The sequence below is a fragment of the Lethenteron reissneri genome, chromosome 24, assembly GCF_015708825.2.
Source record: "Lethenteron reissneri isolate LAM-NWPU_2019-01 chromosome 24, ASM1570882v1, whole genome shotgun sequence".
NCBI lineage: Eukaryota > Metazoa > Chordata > Hyperoartia > Petromyzontiformes > Petromyzontidae > Lethenteron > Lethenteron reissneri.
In genome coordinates, this window is record NC_083802.1 from 18,552,416 (window position 1) to 18,567,596 (window position 15,181).

Here is a 15,181-nt window from a genome sequence, read left to right on the forward strand (position 1 = left end):
AGTCACAGCAAACACGGCAGCAGCAGTCACAGCAAACACAGCAGCAGCAGCAGCAGCCACAGCAAACACAGCAGCAGCAGCAGCAGTCACAGCAAACACAGTAGCAGCAGTCACAGCAAACACAGCAGCAGCAGTCACAGCAAACACAGCAGCAGCAGTCACAACAACACGGCAGCAGCAGCAGCCACAGCAAACACAGCAGCAGCAGCCACAGCAAACACAGCAGCAGCCACAGCAAACACAGCAGCAGCGGCCACATCAAACACAACAGCAGCGGTCACAGCAAACACAGCAGCAGCAGTCACAGCAAACACAACAGCAGCAGTCACAGCAAACACAGCAGCAGCAGTCACAGCAAACACGGCAGCAGCAGTCACAGCAAACACAGCAGCAGTCACAGCAGCAGCAGCAGCGGCCACATCAAACATAGCATCAGCCACAGCAAACACGGCAGCAGCAGTTACAGCAAACACAGCAGCAGCAGTCACAGCAAACACAGCAGCAGCAGCAGCCACAGCAAACACGGCAGCAGCAGTCACAGCAAACACAGCAGCAGCTACAACAAACACAGCAGCAGCAGCAGTCACAGCAAACACAGCAGTAGCAGCGGCTACAGCAAACACAGCAGCAGCAGCAGTCACAACAAACACAGCAGCAGCAGTCACAGCAAACACAGCAGCAGCAGCGGCCACAGCAAACACAGCAGCAGCAAACACAGCAAACACAGCAGCAGCAGCCACAGCAAACACAGCAACAGCAGCAGCAAACACAGCAGCAGCAGCCACAGCAAACACAGCAGCAGCAGCAGCAGCCACAGCAAACACAGCAGCAGCAGTCACAGCAAATACAGCAGCAGCAGTCACAGCAAACACAGCAGCAGCAGTCACAGCAAACACAGCAGCAGCCACAGCAAACACAGCAGTAGCAATCACAGCAAACACAGCAGCGGCAGTCACAGCAAACACAGCAGCCACAGCAAACACAGCAGCAGCAGTCACAGCAAACACAGCAGCAGCAATCACAGCAAACACAGCAGCAACAGTCACAGCAAACACAGCAGCAACAGCAGCCACAGCAACACAGCAGCAGCAGCAAACACAGCAGCAGCAGCCACAGCAAACACAGCAGCAGCAGCCACAGCAAACACAGCAGCAGCAGTCACAGCAAACACAGCAGCAGCAGTCACAGCAAACACAGCAGCAGCAGCAATCACAGCAAACACAGCAGCAGCAGTCACAGCAAACACAGCAGCAGCAGCAGCAGTCACAGCAAACACAGCAGCAGCATTCACAGCAAACACAGCAGTCACAGCAAACACAGCAAACACAGCAGCAGCAGTCACAGCAAACACAGCAGCAGCAGTCACAGCAAACATGGCAGCAGCAGCAGCCACAGCAAACACAGCAGTAGCAGCAGCCACAGCAAACACAGCAGCAGCAGCCACAGCAAACACAGCAGCAGCAGCAGTCACAGCAAACACAGCAGCAGCAGTCACAGCAAACACAGCAGCAGTCACAGCAAACACAGCAGCAGCAGTCACAACAAACACAGCAGCAGCAGGTCACAGCAAACACAGCAGCAGCAGCGGCCACAGCAAACACAGCAGCAGCAGCACACAGCAAACACAGCAGCGGCAGCCACAGCAAACACAGCAGCAGCAGCAGCAGCCACAGGAAACACAGCAGCAGCAGCCACAGCAAACACAGCAGCAGCAGCAGTCACAGCAAACACAGCAGCAGCAGTCACAGCAAACACAGCAGCAGCAGCCACAGCAAACACAGCAGTAGCAATCACAGCAAACACAGCAGCGGCAGTCACAGCAAACACAGCAGCAGCAGCCACAGCAAACACAGCAGCAGCAGTCACAGCAAACACAGCAGCAGCAATCACAGCAAACACAGCAGCAACAGTCACAGCAAACACAGCAGCAACAGCAGCCACAGCAAACACAGCAGCAGCAGCAAACACAGCAGCAGCAGCCACAGCAAACACAGCAGCAGCAGCCACAGCAAACACAGCAGCAGCAGTCACAGCAAACACAGCAGCAGCAGTCACAGCAAACACAGCAGCAGCAGCAATCACAGCAAACACAGCAGCAGCAGTCACAGCAAACACAGCAGCAGCAGCAGTCACAGCAAACACAGCAGCAGCATTCACAGCAAACACAGCAGTAGCAGTCACAGCAAACACAGCAGCAGCAGTCACAGCAAACATGGCAGCAGCAGCAGCAGTCACAGCAAACACAGCAGTAGCAGCAGTCACAGCAAACACAGCAGTAGCAGCAGTCACAGCAAACACAGCAGCAGCAGCAGTCACAGCAAACACAGCAGCAGCAGTCACAGCAAACACAGCAGCAGCAGCAGTCACAGCAAACACAGCAGCAGCAGTCACAGCAAACACAGCAGCAGTCACAGCAAACACAGCAGCAGCAGTCACAGCAAACACAGCAGCAACAGCAGTCACAGCAAACACAGCAGCAGCAGTCACAGCAAACACAGCAGCAGCAGTCACAGCAAACACAGCAGCAGCAGCAATCACAGCAAACACAGCATCAGCAGCAGTCACAGCAAACACAGCAGCAACAGCAGCCACAGCAAACACAGCAGCAGCAGCAGTCACAGCAAACACAGCAGCAGCAGTCACAGCAAACACAGCAGCAGCAGTCACAGCAAACACAGCAGCAGCAGCCACATCAAACACAGCAGCAGCAGCCACAGCAAACAGCAGCAGCAGTCACAGCAAACACAGCAGCAGCGGCCACAGCAAACACAGCAGCAGTCACAGCAAACACAGCAGCAGTCACAGCAAACACAGCAGCAGCAGTCACAGCAAACACAGCAGCAGCAGTCACAGCAAACACAGCAGCAGCAGCAGCCACAGCAAACACAGCAGCAGCAATCACAGCAAACACAGCAGCAGCAGTCACAGCAAACACAGCAGCCACAGCAAACACAGCAGCAGCAGCAGTCACATCAAACACAGCAGCAGCAGCAGCAGCAGCCACAGCAAACACAGCAGCAGCAGCAGCCACAGCAAACACAGCAGCAGCAGCAGTCACAGCAAGCACAGCAGCAGCAGCCACAGCAAACACAGCAGCAGCAGTCACAGCAAACACAGCAGCAGCAGCAATCACAGCAAACACAGCAGCAGCAGTCACAGCAAACACAGCAGCAGCAGCAGCAGCCACAGCAAACACAGCAGCAACAGCAATCACAGCAAACACAGCAGCAGCAGTCACAGCAAACACAGCAGCAGCAGTCACAGCAAACACAGCAGCAGCAGTCACAGCAAACACAGCAGCAGCAGTCACAGCAAACACGGCAGCAGCAGCAGTCACAGCAAACACAGCAGTAGCAGCAGTCACAGCAAACACAGCAGTAGCAGCAGTCACAGCAAACACAGCAGCAGCAGCCACAGCAAACACAGCAGCAGCAGTCACAGCAAACACAGCAGCAGCGGCCACAGCAAACACAGCAGCAGCAGTCACAGCAAACACAGCAGCAGCAGTCACAGCAAACACAGCAGCAGCAGCAGTCACAGCAAACACAGCAGTAGCAGTCACAGCAAACACAGCAGCAGCAGCAGCCACAGCAAACACAGCAGCAGCAGCAATCACAGCAAACACAGTAGCAGCAGTCACAGCAAACACAGCAGCAACAGCAGCCACAGCAGCCACAGCAAACACAGCAGCAGCAGCAGTCACAGCAAACACAGCAGCAGCAGCCACAGCAAACACAGCAGCAGCAGCAGTCACAGCAAGCACAGCAGCAGCAGCCACAGCAAACACAGCAACAGCAGTCACAGCAAACACAGCAGCAGCAGCAATCACAGCAAACACAGCAACAGCAGTCACAGCAAACACAGCAGCAGCAGCAGCCATAGCAAACACAGCAGCAACAGCAGTCACAGCAAACACAGCAGCAGCAGCGGCCACAGCAAACACGGGGATGCGGGTGAATTGGGATTTTGGGGTGGCGAAATGTTATCTCCCTTGCCTGGTTTACAGAAGGTCGTAGGTTTTACCGCAACCCTGACACCTGTATATTTAGAGTTTGCATGTCTTCACTCCCCGTGGTCACGTGTACTTTTTCTCCGGGTGCTCCAGTTGCAACAGCAGCAGCCGCCGATTGCATCTGGGCCGACCTGGCAGCCGTGCCCAGCCGCCGTCCCAGGTGCAACAACAACGCAGAGGAGGCTCAGGGCGACACGAGCCGGCGTGGCCGGCGTGCATCGGGGCTGACAATGTCGCAGCGGAGCGAGGCGCATTAGGCCAGCCCACCAGCGTGGGCATCTCGCCCAACGCGGCAGAGATATGTAGTAGTTTTCTACATATGTAGCAGCTACTGTGCAGTAGCTGCTACATATGTAGTAACTACGAGCCCCGCACTTTCAAGGGCCCCGCGCTGAATGATTTCAAGCTATCAATCAGTGATTCTGCACTTGCTCTATTACTATATTACTATACCGTCTTCAACTTTTATGAACGACTGGGTGTTTAGGTTAGCTATTTGTCGCATTATATTGCTGTATAAAAAATGAAAAAATACAATTACTTTACTGTGCAGATAAAAAAATTACTTGTTTTAATATTTACGCGTTTTTTTTCATGAAGGGCCCCTTTATAACATCAGCTACTACAGGCCCCGCACTAGCTGAATCCGGCCCTGCTTCGTGCCGCTATTCACGTTGCACTGCGGCTCTTGAAATATTGTTGGGTTGGTTTTTTTTTACCGAATATTTTGGGTGACGACCCCTCGCTCTAACCCGAGACTGCCGTCAGAAAGATTCCAGGTCTGGGCCTCCCGTACACCAAACATTATTGACGCAACGCACGCGCGTTGTGTGCACACGCGTTGTGTACACACGTGGGCAGTATTGTGTGTACACGTGTTGTGTGCACACGTGGGCAGTGTCGTTTTCGATCGGCGCCAGCCGTCTCTGCGTCCAGACACCGACTGAGAGCTCCGTGCCACTAATGGGGGGGGGGGGGGGGAGATGCAGTGCCGATGCTTCGTCGGTGGATCTGCGGTGAAACCCTTGGGCCGTGATTCCAGCCGCCGAGGCCCATTGAGCTGAACAACTCTCAACAGCTCCTCTGCAAAGGGGCAGCAGCACAGATCCCGAGGCCGTTGCGTTGCTGCACGCGCGCATGCAGTAGGGGGTGCGTGCATTGTGGCATCACGGCGACTGTTACGGATGACGGAAGAGGACTTCATCCAGCAGGCGATAGACTCTGACCGATGAGGATGCAGGTAAGTACGTTTAAGGGCGCCACGGTGGCGATCACGACCCTGACGATGCCTGCTGCTGTATAGTTGGAGTTTGCGTCTCTCATCATCATCACGGTGGCTAGGTGATGTTAACTACCTCACCTGGTATACAGGAGGTCGTGGGTTCGATACCGACCCTGACGCCTGCTGCTGTATATTTGGAGTTTGCGTGTCTCTCTCCCCCGTGGTCGTGTGAATTTTTTTCTCCGGGTCCTCCGGTTTTTCCCTCCACAATTTAGAAGCGCGCGTTTAAGAGTATTTTGCTGCTATAAATGTCCACGTGATGAGCCACTTCGTTGAGATATCGTTTGTGGCCAGGTCGCTTCTGAAAAATTTGCGTATAGGGTAACTTCTTTTGCGCCGTACGTAGCTAACCGTGCTAATCGGAGGTGCGGGGAAGGACAACAAACGGATGATGACAATGACGACTCACACTCGCACGTAACTGCAGTATATTAATCCCACCGTGATGCCATTCTGCTTCGTTTGCAAAAGTGCATTCAGGGAGGGAAGGAGAGAGCCCTAGGGAACCAGAGGGAGATAGAGAGAGTAGAGAGAGAGTAGAGAGAGGGAGGAGTTAGAGAGAGTAGAGAGAGTAGAGAGAGGGAGGAGATAGAGAGAGAGAGAGCGCGATGGGTGGAAGCTGTGAATTGGCTTCATTATGAGGCAATCAGGAGGGGGAGGTCGGAGCCGGCGACAGCGAGTGGCGGGAGCGACAGCGGATGAGTCGCGCAGCTGATTCATCCCTCCCCCTCTCCCTCCCTCCCCCCTCTCTCTCCCCCTCCCCCCCTCTCCCCCCTCCCTCCCCCTTTCTTCCTCCCTCCCCCTCTCTATTCCTCCCCCCTCCCCCTCTCTCCCCCTCCCCCCTCCCCCTCTCTCCCCCTTTTCCCCCCTTTCTCCCCCTCCCTCCCCCTCTCTCTCACGCTCCCCCTGTCTCTCCCTACACCCCCACTCCGCTCAGCAGCAGCAGCCTTCAATACAACCCTGCAGCTTCATCTTCCAAGCAATATGCCGCCCCCCCCCAACAACAAACTGTAGGGGCAAGTGCTGTTAGCGAGCACCTATGAAGGCCGGAACGGCACACGAGGGGGTGGGTGGCCAGCACCACGCCCGATCGCCTTTGTCTCCCAAGCGGAGATGTTTGCACACCGCACCAGGTACTCATTTGAGGCTGAGTCGACATAGGGGAGGCTCAGGACCGGCTCAGATAATCGTCATTGGTGTGGGCCGTGAGTGGGAATTGAACTCGGGTCGCCGGGTTCGTAGCGCAGCGGAGCGCTAACCGCTACACCACCGCTCCCCACTCCACACACAGCCCCACCCCCCTCCCCTCTCCCCACCTCCCACCGCTCCCCTTCCTCCCGTCACCATTCATTCCTTGTACACCCCCCACCCCTCCTCCTCCTCTCACCCCACTCTCCCTCGAAAAACAAGGACAAAGATCCCCCGTATAGCCTTAACAGACTGTTGGGGCAAGTGCTGTTAGCGAGTAGCACCTATGAAGGCCGGCACGGCACACGAGGGGTCGGGCGGGCGGCCAGCACCACGCCCGGCCGCCTTTGTCTCCCTAGCGGCGATGTTTTTACTCACCGCACCGGTTACTCATTTGATGCCGAGTCGACCTAGGGGAGGCCCACTGCTGTTGGCCGTGAGCGGAAATCATACTCCGGTCGCCGGGTTCGTGGCACAGCGCGCTAACCGCAACACCACCGCTCCCCACGCACTCTCACACGCGCAGCATTCGCCCATTCCTCCCTGCTACACCTTGCACATCCTTCCTCCCTCGTCCTCCCACCGCACCTCCCATCCGTCTCACCACCCCCCCTTCTCCCCCCCACCCCCTGCTCCCCGCACGTCTGCCGTGTTTGGTTCTAACGAGATTCGCGAAGATTGGAGACCCCGGGCGCTGCCACGGGGGTCCCCTCGTGCAGACTGCGGGTCGATGGGCTGCGTGGGTTCCTTGTCAAGAGGGGAGGGGATGCGGCGGTGGTGGTGGTGGTGTGTGTGGGGGGGTGGGGTGATTGTGGGGGGGGGGTTGTCGGTGTGGGCGAGGCTGTCAATCAATTCCGTTAATTAATCAATTAAAGATCGACACGACCGTAAAACCCACAGCAAGCGGCTGCTGTTCGCGTGCAGCTCAGCCCCTGCCGTGCGTTCACGAGTCGGAGTCATCCGTCAGGGACGCGCTCTCAATCCACTGCTGGATGGATGAAGCCCCCCCCCCCCCCCCCCCCCCCCACAAAGCCGCCGCGGCTTGCCGCCTCGCACGAGTCCGCGACGTGGTAATCCCAACACGAGACGATTTCCTCGCTCCATCTCCACACCGAGCGGACGTCCGTGCACGGGCAGGCGGCGTTCCGTTCCGCTCAGCGCAGGTCTGGGCCAGGGCCGTGTGAGTTTCGTGTCGCGTGGAAGAGCAATGCTACTGCGGTGGCCTCGCTAGGGCGCGCTCGAAAGCGACTCAATGAATCAACGTTTCGGGCGATGGGGCCCTTCTTCGGGACAGAGAGGCGAAGAGGAGGGAGGATTGTTGTGATACCCCCCCCCCCCACACACACTCACACCTTAACTCGCATCCCCGGCGCGCGCTCGTGGATAAATTACGACCGCGTCGCGCGGAATGATCTTTGTTTACGTTCGCGTGTGCTGGGAATTGCGGGGATGCGTTCTTCATTATCGCGGAGTTTCGCCTTTAATCGACTGCGTGAGCCGCTAAGAGTCTACCTACCCGCCTGCTGCCTTCAAAGGCAACGACCGCACCCCCCCTCACCCCCCCCCCCCCCCCACCGTGTAGCCCGTAACAGTCTGTTGTGTTGTCGGAGCTACTTGAGTTCGCTGGAGTGAAATTCAAACTAAACTCTCTTTTTAATTTGCCGGTTAAGGCGCACTGAGCCGTACAGATGTTTTTTTTTCAAAAGCGACCCGGCTAGCACAAATGATAGCTCGATGTAAGAGGCTCTTATCGTGACTTAAAGCTTTCGTGACTGCAGGAATTCATATTCTTTCGCTCTTTCGGTAAAGTCGCCTAGATAGGTTCAAAGAAAATAACAAAAAATAGCAAAAAAAACTACGACGTTTCCATCGCCACGTCGTAGATTTTTTGTTATTTTTGTTATTTTCTTTGAACCTGTCTACGTGACTTTACCGAAATACCCAAAGAATATGAAGTGGATTAGCATCACCATCATCATCGTCGTCGTCGTGGGGAAATTGATAGAAAATACTTTAGAACGCGTGAGGTTGATTCTAAATGTGGAGGGGGGAAAAGCGGAGGACCCGGAAAAAAATCAAAGTGACCCGCCGGGGGAGAGAGACACGCAGACTCCAAATATACAGCGCGCGGGCGTCAAGGTCGGGATCGAACCCACGATCTCCTGCATACCAGGCGAGGTCGTTAACATCTCACCAATGCCTCGCCCTTCGATGGTTTATCTAAACAAAAAGTTAATCATTTCCCATCGTTACTTATTGGAAATTACACGTAACCATGTCGCTATCCACTACGCACACACAAAACAAAGATCCCCTTATAGCCAAATAGACAAGTGGGGTTAGCGAACGCCTATTAAACACAAGCACACACAAATACACACACACACATAAAGACACACACACGTAGCGCAACGCGCTCACCGCTACACTGTCGCTACCCACGACGCACACACAAAACAAAGATCCCCTTATAGCCAAATAGACAAGTGGGGTTAGCGAACGCCTATTAAACACACACACACACAAAGACACACACACAAATAAACAAAACCCGCTCTACGCCACAAACAAGCGGTGAGATATGCTCGTGCCAGTCTAGGTTCACGTTAAAAACCACGTGGAGAGGGAGGGAAGGCTACAGTGGGGAGGGGGAGGGAAAGAGCGCGTGGTGGGTTGACCTCTGGGTTGACCTCTGCGTCTCATCTGGCCGCGGGTCGCGACTCGTTCTTGGGAAGGAACGGGCGGGAGGATGATTGGGGGGGGGGGCAGAAAGGGGAGGGGGGAGGGGGGAGGTTGTTGATGATTTGGGGCTGGTGGGACAAACGATGTCTGTCGAGGTTTTTGTCCGTCTGTCTGTCTCGGGCGTGGTGCTGGCCACCCATGCCCCCTTCCCCCAGACCCGCCCCTCGTGTCCCACAGTGTCGGCCTTCATGGGTGCTGCCATTCGCTACAGGTAGCACTTGCCCCAACAGTCTTGTCACAGACTACACGGGGATCTTTTGCCTTTGCTTTCGGCCACTGTGCTGCTGGATTACGGCGCGTTTTTGGTAAGAGCACTCCATTCGAACGATGGGACCCCCCCGTCTATCCGGATCGTTCCTCTCTCTGTCTCTCTACACACGCAAGAGCCACGAGCCGAGCTTGCAATGCGACTCAACTGAAATTCTCCCCTTGAACCTCTTCCGTAGAAATGCACCAATTAATAACAATCAATAAATACCCTTGAGTTTTTAATTCTATCTTCTTGGTTATTTCGGTAAAGTCACGTAGAAGGGAAATAATATAATAATAATAAATCATAATAAAATAATTCTCACGACGTTTCGGCCACAACGCAAGCAGCCGTCCTCAGGTGAAGAACAGGTCTGTCGGAAAGACAGCGTCTGTGTTGTGGCCGAAGCGTCGTGAGAATTGTATTTTATTACGTCCTATATTTTTATTATTTTATCATTTCCCTTCTACGTGACTTTACCGAAAGCACCAAGAAGATAAATCCCTGCAGTCACGAAAGCTTTCAATCGAAATTTTTAATTTAATTTATGTCATCTAACGCAGCAACGGCGTTCGTTTTCACAAGGCCCCGTCTCTGCTGATGAGACCCAGAAGAAGGAAGAACTGTCCAGAGTCTGCTGAACACGTGCCGCTCGATCAATATCGACCTGGAGCGGCGATGATCAAACCGATTGATTTGGCGATGCTGCGGCTGCTGCGTCAGCGGTAGTCACGCAAACAACACCACTCGTCAATGACGAAGGTATGCAGTTGTTTCACATATGTATATGCCTACAGACTTATTTCTTAAATATATTTCCTTTGCAGGCAGCGTTATTGACGATTCCGTTGAGTGTTTGTTTAAAAAAGATTTAACCAGATCAAGTTTTTGAAAACTGCCTCCAACTGTCCAGTAGCGTCCTTCACATACACACACACACAAAAACAAAGATCCCCCGTGTAGCCTTATCGAGTGTATGGGAAAGTGTTGTTAACGAGCAGTAATGAAGGTCGGCTTGGCACACGAGTGGGTGGGTGGCCACCATCACGCCCGGCCGCCTTTGTCTCCCTCCATGGCAATGTTGACACACCGCATCCGGTACTCATTTGAGGCTGAGTCGACCGAGGGGAGGCCCAGGACCGGTTCAGATAATCGTCACCGGTGCTTGGTGGCCGTGAGCGGGAATCGAACTCGGACCGCCGTGTTCGTAGCGCAGCGCGCCGGTTTAAACATACACACGCACGCACGTATCTTCTTGGTTCTTTCGGTAAAGTCACGTAGAAGGGAAATAATAATAAAAGAATAATAAAATAATTGTATTTTATTATGTTTAATTTTTATTATTTTATTATTTCACTTCTACGTGACTTTACCGAAAGAACCAAGAAGATGCATCCCTGCAGTCACGAAAGCTTCAAATCGACACGCACGTATGTTGAACGGTATTGCGTTTTTTCTATTTTCCAATTTTATTATTGTATGTAAGTATATATACACACAGTATATATATGACGATGTCTCAAGCCCGTAATCTCGGCGCTGGCGCGGATGAACAGGCGTGGAGCGTGGGGTGGGGGGCTAGTGGAGTTGTACGCGCAGAGAGAATTCACGGCGCACGCTCACAGCGAGGACGCCGCCGCCGCTGCCGCCGTGGGCTGATTAAATATTTACCCGCCACTCGCTATTTTAGCCGCCGCAAAGTCCTGTCCTGAGCTGCGGTTTTAACCTCGGAGGGATTTTCAATTCCGGATGCGTAAATTCCATCCCCGTGTCTTCTTCTTCGTATTCCCCCTCCCCCCTCACCATCTTTGTGAGTCTCTCCTCCCTCCCTCCCTCCCTCCCTCTCCTTTCATCCGTGTGTCTCTCCCGTTTTCCTCAATCTCTCCTTTCCTTCGATTCCTTCCCTCCCTCTCTCCGCCTCCTCCACCCTTCCTCTCTCCACCCTCTCACCACCCCCTCTCTCCTCTCCTCCCCCCTCTCCTCCCCCTCTCCACCCTCTCACCACCCCCTCTCTCCTCTCGTCCCTCTCCACCTCCCCCCTCTCCTCCCTCCCTCCTCCATTATCCCTCCTTTGTCTCCTTAATTTTTGGGAATTCCTAACGCACCCCACGGGTCGTGGGTCAGCCCGAGGCTATAGCCGCACGAGACCCGTGCACATTTGTGCATATTTATGCGAGTCTTAGCTATGCAAGTATATATCTAAATATATATATGGGTGAGTGTGTGTTTGGTAAAAACACGTGTATGTGTGTAGTAAACACATCATTTGGGGATATTGCGTTGGCAGTGGTGCAGGAGCACAAATAGAAGGGTTATTGACCGAAACGTCGTCTGTCCCTGAAACAATACTTTTTATTTTTAAGACAGTGCTATTGACGAATGTGTTGACATTATTTGGTACGTGCATTGCGTGCGCGGTATGGCTGGGTGTGTATGTGCAGACGGTGGCACAACGTGTGCGTGTGGACACGTCTTTGTGCGCATGTGTGTCTGGGTAGGTGCGTCTCTGTGCGTGGGGAGCGGTAGTGTAGTGGGTAGCGCTGCGCTGCGCTACGAACCCGGCCACCCGAGTTCGATTCTCGCTCACGGCCACCAGCACCAGTGACGATTATCTGAACCAGTCCTGGGCCTCCCCTAGGTCGACTCGGCCTCAAATGATCACCTGGTGCGGTGTGTAAACATCGCCACTCGGGAGACAAAGGCAGCCGGGCATGGTGTTGGCAACCCACCCCTCGTGTACCGTGCCGGCCTTCATTGGTGCTCACTGATAGCACTTGCCCCTACAGTGTGTTAAGGCTATACCGGGTCCTTTGTCTTTGGTGGTGCTGATAGTGATGGTGGTGATGAAGGTGGTGATGGTGGTGATGGTGGTGGTGATGGTGGTGGTGGTGGTGATGATGGTGATGAGGGTAATGGTGGTGGAGGTGATGGTGATGGTGGTGATGATGGTAGTGATGGTGGTGGTGATGGTGGTGGTGATGATGATGGTCGTGGTGATGGTGGTGATGGTGGTGATGGTGTTGATGATGGTGATGAGGGTAATGGTGGTGGAGGTGATGGTGGTGATGATGGTAGTGATGGTGGTGGTGATGGTGGTGGTGGTGATGATGGTCGTGGTGATGGTGGTGATGGTGGTGATGGTGTTGATGATGGTGATGATGGTGATGAAGGTAATGGTGGTGGAGGTGATGGTGATGATGGTGCTCGCTAACAGCACTTGGCCCAACAGTCCGTTAAGGCAATACGGGGGATCTTTGTCTTTGGTGATGGTGGTGGTGACGGAAGAGAGAGGATGTCAGATGGGATGGAGGTGGTGGAGGGAGAGGGAGGAGCTGACGCGAGGGATCTGAACTCGAGGTGTAAACCGAGAACAATAACGCACAATCAACATGGCGAAATTAACAAGAACACCCTCTCCGGCAAGAATGGAGGCGGTGTCAAGGCATTTCACACACTAAATAGACACACACCAATGGCGAGGCATCACGTCTGCATCCACCACACCACACGCACACACACACGCACGCACGTGCGTTGCGGTGAAACATGCGAACGAATATGCGTTGCTAATAAATGCGTGCATTGTCCTTGAAACAAATTGACCTACACCAGAGGCGGTCTCCACCACCATGGCCTCGTCTCACCACCGGCGTCTGACGCATGAAGAAATGATTCCACCTCTGGGGCTTCTCAACCGGTGGGGGTACGCGGACCCCTGGGGACACACGGGGCAATGTGTCCCCAGGGAGTACGCGAGGCAATTTATAAACGCGTGGAAATGATATCGTGCAGCGAAGAGCCATTCGGTGAATAATCGCGTGTGAATCTGCCGATTGTAAAATTATCGACGATGAGGTTTAAATCCATAAGCTGACCTGAAACCGCGTTGACTCACGGTCGAGAGAAACATCTACAAGGAGGTAACAGGAGACCAAGAGATAGAGAGGCAATGCTCTAACACCAACGCCGCTGCTCTAACACCACACGCCGCTGCTCTAACACCACACGCCGTTGTTCTAACACCAACGCCGCTGTTCTAACACCAACGCCGCTGTTCTAACACCAACGCCGCTGTTCTAACACCAACGCCGCTGCTCTAACACCAACGCCGCTGCTCTAACACCAACGCCGCTGCTCTAACACCAACGCCGCTGTTCTAACACCAACGCCGCTGCTCTAACACCAACGCCGCTGCTCTAACACCAACGCCGCTGCTCTAACACAAACGCCGCTGTTCTAACACCAACGCCGCTGCTCTAACACCAACGCCGCTGCTCTAACACCAACGCCGCTGCTCTAACACCAACGCCGCTGTTCTAACACCAACGCCGCTGCTCTAACACCAACGCCGCTGCTCTAACACCAACGCCGCTGTTCTAACACCAACGCCGCTGCTCTAACACCACACGCCGCTGTTCTAACACCACACGCCGCTGCTCTAACACCAACGCCGCTGTTCTAACACCAACGCCGCTGCTCTAACACCACACGCCGCTGCTCTAACACCACACGCCGCTGCTCTAACACCAACGCCGCTGTTCTAACACCAACGCCGCTGCTCTAACACCAACGCCGCTGCTCTAACACCAACGCCGCTGCTCTAACACCAACGCCGCTGTTCTAACACCAACGCCGCTGCTCTAACACCAACGCCGCTGTTCTAACACCAACGCCGTTGTTCTAACACCAACGCCGCTGTTCTAACACCACACGGCGCTGCTCTAACACCAACGCCGCTGCTCTAACACCAACGCCGCTGTTCTAACACCAACGCCGCTGTTCTAACACCACACGCCGCTGCTCTAACACCAACGCCGCTGCTCTAACACTAACGCCGCTGTTCTAACACCAACGCCGCTGTTCTAACACCAACGCCGCTGTTCTAACACCAACGCCGCTGTTCTAACACCAACGCCGCTGTTCTAACACCAACGCCGCTGTTCTAACACCAACGCCGCTGCTCTAACACCAACGCCGCTGCTCTAACACCAACGCCGCTGCTAACCAACACCTAACACCAACGCCGCTGTTCTAACACCAACGCCGCTGCTCTAACACCAACGCCGCTGCTCTAACACCAACGCCGCTGCTTCTAACACCAACGCCGCTGCTCTAACACCACACGCCGCTGTTCTAACACCAACGCCGCTGCTCTAACACCACACGCCGCTGTTCTAACACCAACGCCGCTGCTTCTAACACCAACGCCGCTGTTCTAACACCACACGCCGCTGTTCTAACACCAACGCCGCTGCTCTAACACCACACGCCGCTGTTCTAACACCAACGCCGCTGTTCTAACACCAACGCCGCTGCTTCTAACACCAACGCCGCTGCTCTAACACCAACGCCGCTGCTTCTAACACCAACGCCGCTGCTTCTAACACCACACGCCGCTGCTCTAACACCAACGCCGCTGCTCTAACACCACACGCCGCTGTTCTAACACCACACGCCGCTGCTTCTAACACCACACGCCGCTGCTCTAACACCAACGCCGCTGCTCTAACACCAACGCCGCTGCTCTAACACCAACGCCGCTGCTTCTAACACCAACGCCGCTGCTCTAACACCAAACCAACGCCGCTGTTCTAACACCAACGCCGCTGTTCTAACACCAACGCCGCTGCTCTAACACCAACGCCGCTGCTCTAACACCAACGCCGCTGTTCTAACACCAACGCCGCTGCTCTAACACCAACGCCGC

General features: G+C 54.4%; 1 protein-coding gene and 1 pseudogene across 1 annotated transcript; both read left to right on the forward strand.

Annotated features, from left to right (window-relative positions):
* The first annotated feature begins 286 nt into the window (after positions 1-286).
* Positions 287-1,332, forward strand: LOC133346743 (putative uncharacterized protein DDB_G0271606; annotated as a pseudogene).
* Positions 1,333-1,416: 84 nt separating this feature from the next.
* LOC133346744 (ras-interacting protein RIP3-like) lies at positions 1,417-2,120 on the forward strand (the record flags this gene model as incomplete). The annotated part of the gene is made up of 2 exons (XM_061558588.1): positions 1,417-1,784; positions 1,835-2,120. Coding segments are annotated over 2 exons (654 nt in total), but the record flags the coding sequence as incomplete, so codon positions are not given.
* Positions 2,121-15,181: the final 13,061 nt, after the last annotated feature.